The 7090-nt window shown below is 37.5% G+C and overlaps 1 protein-coding gene across 1 annotated transcript; it reads right to left on the bottom strand.

Annotated features, from left to right (window-relative positions):
- Window positions 1-1757: 1757 nt before the first annotated feature.
- LOC107460501 (uncharacterized) lies at window positions 1758-6839 on the bottom strand. The gene is made up of 7 exons (XM_016078865.3): window positions 6703-6839; window positions 6586-6607; window positions 5168-5636; window positions 4677-4871; window positions 4276-4305; window positions 2864-3973; window positions 1758-2597 (listed from the first exon to the last, which is right to left on the bottom strand). Exons 3-7 carry the CDS (start codon window positions 5591-5593, stop codon window positions 2046-2048), a joined length of 2313 nt encoding a protein of 770 aa, XP_015934351.1. The 5' UTR covers window positions 5594-5636; window positions 6586-6607; window positions 6703-6839; the 3' UTR covers window positions 1758-2045.
- Between the last annotated feature and the right edge of the window lie 251 nt (window positions 6840-7090).

The following is a 7090-nucleotide window of genomic DNA, read 5'->3' on the forward strand; positions in this document are numbered from 1 at the left end:
TGGCGACTCATAACACAGCCTACTTCCCTACTATCCAAAATCCTAAGAGGTAAATACTTTAGCAATGGTAATGCTATAATGGCAGAAATTGGAGTCTTACCTTCTTGGAGATGGAGGAGCACACTAGAAGGCCGAAAGATTGTTGAAAAAGGTCTTAAGTGGGCTGTGGGTACTAGAGAGAATATCCGAACCTTTGAGGATCCTTGGCTGCCTCCTCCGTATCCTTTAATGATTTCTGACATGAAAACAGACAGGCTATTTCTGATTTGGTTCCAAGAGTTAAAGATCTAATTACTGAAGATAGGAATTGGAATCAGAATCTCATTCAAGAATTATTTTTCCAGACGTTGCAGACAGGATTTTGTCAGTTAAAATTCAGCAGAGTAGGGACATATTACAATGGGATTTGAACAAATTCAAGCAATATGATACGGTTTCAGGTTACAGAATTGGCTATTTATTTACCATCCGCGTCTGGAGCTTTGCCCTAATTATATACAGCAGAAAAAGCTGTGGATTGATCTATGGAAGTTGAAGTTGCCTCACAAAATTAAGCTATTTATCTGAAAAGCTCTCCATGGTCAGCTTCCAGTACTTGCTCAGATTCATCACCGCATCCCATTTATATCGCCAATATGCCCTTGCTATCATGAAGCAACAGAAACAATCACTCATTGTTTGATCGATTGCTCTAGAATTAAAAAAGTATGGTCTCTGAGTTATCTTCGTGACTGTCTTCTCCCTCAGAGTTCTAACGATTTTTGGACATGGTGAACTGCATCAATAGAGATGCTTAATCCGTTGAAGAATGCTGACCGTAATCCTCAATTGCTTGCCATCATTTACTGGAACTGCTGGAAAGCTCGCAACCAGTTAATTTTTGAAGGTTCTACTTCAATGCCATTTGCTATTCTAACAAACTCTGTCAAGTTGCTCCGTGAAATCCAAAGAACTCCCAGTTTAGATTGTAATCTCCATGAGGCAAACTCTTAGTTTCTTTCAATTTGATCTATCATTCTTTCTTCTTTAAGATTTTTCTTTGTTTTTCGACCATGCACCATTGGATGAATACCTTCAGTGTATTGTTTTGGAAAATTCCCACCTTTTATTATGCTGTCCTGCTTTTGGACATCTTTGTATTTCATTTTTCAATAGTTAATAAAATATAACCTACTATCTTTGAGAGAAAAAAAAAACATTGTCACTTTAAAAGATCTTTTTCTGCTATTTTTATCCCTTAAGAAGAGACTCGGCTGGCATGTGACTAGTGGCCAAGCTGTTTGCCTCAAACTAAGCCACACCAGATTTGAGTCTTAGCATTGGCTAGGTTAGTGTGTGTATTTGTATGACAGACCCTTTTGAAGGAAAATTCATTAGCTTGTATCAAAAGGAGCAACGGAGCTTTGGGTGCAGGTTGTAGAAGTCATGTTGGGAATGTGGGGACATCCAGAAGATATGGAGCTGGAATGGGAGTTCCTCATGTCATATCATTGTCTTCAATGGAAGAAGGAAACAACAGAGGCAAGAGGAAGGCGCAAGGCTATTCTAAGTGGGGAACAGAAGCAGCAACAAGCTAGAAGGAGCACTCAAGCAATCACCATGGTAGCACCCGCGTCAAGATGTAGAACAAAGAGGTCACCATGGAAGCACCCTCTTAGTCTTTAAAGCTAAAACAAATTCCTTTCCAGTACGCACATCTTTAAGTAAAACACCCATATAAGTTAAACTAACCCCTCCCAAATTTTACAATGCAACACTTCCACCAAACAATCTCTAATTCAAGAGAAACATATTTGAAAAATTATATCAGATCAATCTACTGATAATGATAATCCTCCTGGCTACAGATAGGATTAAGCTTCTTGGCTCATAAACTTTTATTGATTCTTTCTCCTCAGTGTAAAACGAGCCAAATGGCCAATCTCCCCAGAAGCAAAGTAAATCAGCCATGAGAGAAATATAAACAATTCTGGGTATAAGAACTTCAGAAACTACTCTGCCCAATAAATAGAGCACAACAACGCAACATGCATAAACAAGTTATCTTACAGACTCCTTTCAATGAAGTCCCATATCCTCTCTTCCATATAAACTCGGTCTCTATGGCGCCGTGGCATGTGACGTTCGTCCGGGAAGATTATTAGCTCGTATGGTTTTCCAGCTGCCACAAGAGCATTAACAAGCCTTGCAGTGTGCCTAAAATGTACATTTTCATCAATCATGCCATGCACAAGCAACAACCTTCCTTTCAACTTGTTTACATGGTTCATCACTGCACCACATTCGTACCCGGATTGATTTTCGGATGGCAATCCCATGTACTTCTCCGTGTAGAATGTGTCATATCCATCCCATGACGTAACAGGCGCACCGGCCACGGCACATTTGAAGAAATCTGGATATCTTGACAGGGCCATAGCTGAGAGGTAACCGCCATAGCTCCACCCATACAATCCAATGTGGCCAGCTTTTGCAAGCCCTTGTTTGACAAGCCACTCTGCTCCAGTTAGCTGATCATCAGCATCAACTTGACCGAGTTTGCTCTTGAAATGGCTTTCAAACTTCAACCCACGTCTTGCAGTTCCTCTATTGTCTAACTGTAAATAACAAGAAAAACAACTGACTTTGAAGGATGAACTGAACATATTGGCAAAGACGCACACCACAAAAAGAGAAAAATAGAAATAAAGAATCCATGTTAGAAAGCTTCATATGAATTTGGGACATTAGACAATAACCATTGAGCATATAAATGGAAAACAAATGCATGGGTGAACTGATGGATCGCCCATCTCAATGGCATTAATCTCTTCAGGCAAACATTTCATTACTTGTAAAATCATGTAAAATTCAATGAACTGACCTTCCAAACTAAGATGCCTTGGTTTCTCAAATATTGCGCTCTCATGTCAACTGTACTAAGCCAAGAGTTACAAACAAGCTGTACACTTGGACCACCATAAACACTGATCATGGTTTTGTACGGTGGAGGTCCAAATCTTGAGGCATCAGGCTTGTATAGAGCCCCATACAATGTAGTGCCATCATTGGCATGTATTTCAACAATCTCTGGTGGTTCAAGTTGAAGCTTTTTGGAGGTTGGAATCGTAAAAGACTGCTCATACAAAGACCTTATTATGCTTCCATCCTCTAAGGAGCAAAGTAACACCTTAGGAGGAGAATCAAGCGAGTCGTGGATATCAACAAAACTTCGCATATGATGATCAAGGACAACAATGTGTTTCCCCTTGCCGTGTGTAAGCCTGACAGGGATTTGAAGTGGCTGACTTCCATCGACAAAAAATTTAGTACAATATAAGTTGGACTCCAGAGGACTGTCTAAGGTCCCGGTGAAATATATTAATCCTGTAGCCTCATTCACACCAGCTACTTGCTCAACCATCCATTCACCTTCAGTGATGGGACCTAAACAAGTCCCATTTGCATCATGAACATAAAGATGTCTAAATCCTGTTTTTTCACTGGCCCAGATGAAACCACCAGAGAACTTCGTAACTCCTTTATCAAGAGGTGTAAAGCAGTCATGTATATTGATCCAAGTGTTGTTTTCTTCCTCCAATATAGTTTTCCTCTGGCCTGTTTTGACATCAAACTTTAGGATCTTTATTTTAGTGTGTTTCCTGTTCAAAACCTGAGCAGTCAGAATGTTTCCATGCATCCAATTTACTCTGGCCAAATATTCTTCTTCATTGTCTTGCTGTTCCAAACCCCCACACCGAAGATCCATCCAACTGGTAGAGCTTCCCGAAACAGAAACCACCCCTAGGCGCACTTTAACATTTGAAGCACCGGCAAAAGGATAAGGATGGTCTTCCTGTGCATCTAGACCAACTGAGCTCTTACCCTGGTGCATGATTCTAAAGAGTGGTATTTCAGAAGAATCAACTTCAGTAAAAGCTATATATTTACTGTCCAGTGACCACCAATATCCTGTTTTCCTATCCATCTCCTCCTGCAACCAGAAAAACTACCGTTATTCTTAAAATGAAAACCAGTATGAGCCTGCACTTAACATCGTAATGACAATGATAAAATCAGAAGTGCTGGTTCTTAGTTCTTAACAAGACAAAATCAGAGGAAAATCTTATAGTAAATAACAATGATTCAGTAAATAATCCCATCATTTAATAACTTTGTTATTCCCAACCTGCCCAGTCATGTGTGAAAGGGAAAACAACTTGGTATAAGGAATACAGTGTATACAGTTTATACTAAAGCTGTACAAAAGAAGATATACTTTTGCAGAAATCTCACCTGAGCTATATATTCGGCAAGCCCATGAGTCTGCAATACACAAAACCCATGTTCAGAATTTTCAGACAGACTATCAAGAAGAACAAAAAAGTTGTTTCTTCTACCAGAGTCCAAAGTAAACTCAATGCAACAAGCACAAGCCAAAAGCCTATAGGATAATCATGAATAACTTGACTCTTTTAAAGTTCCAAATTTAATTCAATCCAGCTTTATTTTCATAAATAAGAAAAGAACCTTAGAATCTTACTAGATATTGTTCCATGAAAAATCAACACTGACCTTAACTTAGCTAGAAAGGTTACATTATTCAATCAGGTGACTAACAAGATTAATAAACGGTTTTCATGGAATGCAAATTCATCAACCCTAGCACATTAAGGCCGACTGACTACTAAACTTACCAAACCATTTCCAGCTGCACCATGGGTCAACTGCTTTGATTCGTTAGTCAAGAGGTTCAGCACGTGCAACTCCCAGTCTCTTACATAAGCAAGCATCGATCCATCCGGGGACAGATGTGGATCAATAATGGGTGAAGCTGATGTACTTGGAAGCTTGAGCTCTGATTTTGAATTGGAAATATCATGAACATAAATCTGTTCATATGTAAAAGACAAAATCATTAGAAACTTGATAAAAAAAAAAAAGAGTATATTTCACTACACACTGTCTAAACAAAATACATACATGCATACTTAAACTATTCGGGTAATAGGTATCTATGCATGCATTTTCTAATATAGTCTTCCTACTGGATTTAAGTACTAAGGTGCAGCATATATTTTAAAATCCTATCATCACTTCTCTTTTGAATAAAAACATAACTATTCAAAGCAATTCCTATGAAACAATAATGACAAGCTATAATCTTTTGAATGACAGAGTAACAAACCCCAGCGGGCAATGGCACCACGAGTGCTTTTCTTTTCGAGCTTGTCTTCACCCATTCATACCGCGTCACTCCTAACCCGCGCTCCCTCAACCTTTCCCTCCTCAACTTTTCTTCGGCAGAAATATTACTCTCATCAAGTCCACCATCAGGAGGGCTAAATAACAATTCTTGCTTGTTGGTCTTCAGATCATATGCGAAAACCTTTCTATTTAATGTGTGATCAGGGCTAAATAAATAAGATACCAAACTATCATCAGGACTGAAACTTATTGAAAATGGTGATACATAGCCAGGCAAGGGATATTGCACAATGTCTTCGACAGGGAAAACAATGCTATTATCAAAACTCTGCACATCATTAGAGTCTGTCATAGGCATTTTGGAGTACAGTGATCTTGGACGCTTTGGATTCCTCTTCTCGTTCATCAACTGATTGCATTACAAATACACCAATGGATATAAGATTGAACTGCAACAAAGCATGAATTTTCAGAGCATTTCTGAGGGGTGGAAAGTTGACAAATCTATAACTTCTACAACAGACAACAACAATAGACACATTACAAACACTTGAACCAAGGTCCATCACATCAGAAATAACAACAACAAATGATAGGATTTTCCAGCAATAAATTATGAATAATTCCTTTAAACCTGACCTCGCCAGAGTCACAGGATTTTAACTTTGGTTTTTTTGTTTAGTAAGCAATCAGTTATCATTATAAACTGCACCAACCATCTTTAACTATAGAATTTTGATTTTATTTTCACCGTTTATGAACAAGGACATCAATTTTATATGAATCTGTGTCTTAACTTATAAGAGCCGCAAATTTTCATTCACATCAAGAACACACCAAAGTAAAAAAAGCACCATGGAAAACTAATAGTTTCCCTTAATGGAGTCTAGCAAATATCATATAAATTTGAACATCTTTTAAGTCTGAACTTCTTGGTGCAAGTTTAAATCAATACAGCACCACTTAAAAAGCGAGGAATAGCCTTAAACACCAATTGGTCCAAGCAAGCTAGAAAGTAAAGCAAAAGCAACCAACAAAATCAAACAGAAAGAAGGCAAATTCTTTTGCTTTATTTGGTTTCCACTTACATTTCAACATTAACAAAATATAACAACATTAAACATCCCCCCCGCGGGGGAACCCTTTTTTTCAGAGTCACTTAGGATTACTAACAACTCTGCTAATTAGAGTTCAATGAACAGAACCAGGAACAAAAACCACGTGAGCCTATCCAACTGCAAGTGGATCAGATCACAAAATATTTTCTAGCCCCCAAGGAACATAAAAGGAACGATTTTTAATTAATTAAAGGGTAATTAAAGCTCATAACAAAATAAAAGGGGGCATTTAAAGCTAATCCAGCTCCATTGTCTAGGATGACGATAGTTAGAATCTAACCTGGGTTTAAGATGGGAAGGATCTGCCATGAAAACGAAGAAATTGTTAATTGGAAAACAATATGGGATTTTAAAAGAGAGAGAGAGAGAGATTTTGACAGAGAATAAGAATTTATACGTATAGTTTGGATTTGATTGGAATCACTGAAACTCTGAACTTGTGAGGGGAGAGAGAGAGAATGGATCAAGTTCTGTTCAGTTTAATAGCTTTAGTAAATGAATCTAAAATTTCATAGCCAGATAGGGAAAACCAAATGTACATGGAAACTTCTTCAATTTTATTTTATTTTATTTTATTTTTATTCCATTCATTCAATATTCACTTTGACGATAACATTAAAGCTTTTGACTTTGGCTTTATCCCAAAATTTAAAGAAACAAAATAATAATTCACAGGCTAACTATAAAAAATGGTAACAAAAAATAAAGACAAATACATTTCGCAAAATTTTAAAAAGTGTATAATAAATAATAAGAAAATATTTTCTTTCCTATGGCTAGTAAAT

The sequence above is a fragment of the Arachis duranensis genome, chromosome 8, assembly GCF_000817695.3.
Source record: "Arachis duranensis cultivar V14167 chromosome 8, aradu.V14167.gnm2.J7QH, whole genome shotgun sequence".
NCBI lineage: Eukaryota > Viridiplantae > Streptophyta > Magnoliopsida > Fabales > Fabaceae > Arachis > Arachis duranensis.

Bases quoted from the DNA above. Each gene is read 5' to 3' on its own strand.
- LOC107460501 (XM_016078865.3), bottom strand. From the start codon at position 5,593: ATGAACGAGAAGAGGAATCCAAAGCGTCCAAGATCACTGTACTCCAAA. The intron at 4,306-4,676 runs GTAAGTTTAGTA...TGTGTATTGCAG, and splicing joins GTGCAGCTGGAAATGGTTTG to ACTCATGGGCTTGCCGAATA. The intron at 2,598-2,863 runs GTCAGTTCATTG...TGTTATTTACAG, and splicing joins AAGGCATCTTAGTTTGGAAG to TTAGACAATAGAGGAACTGC.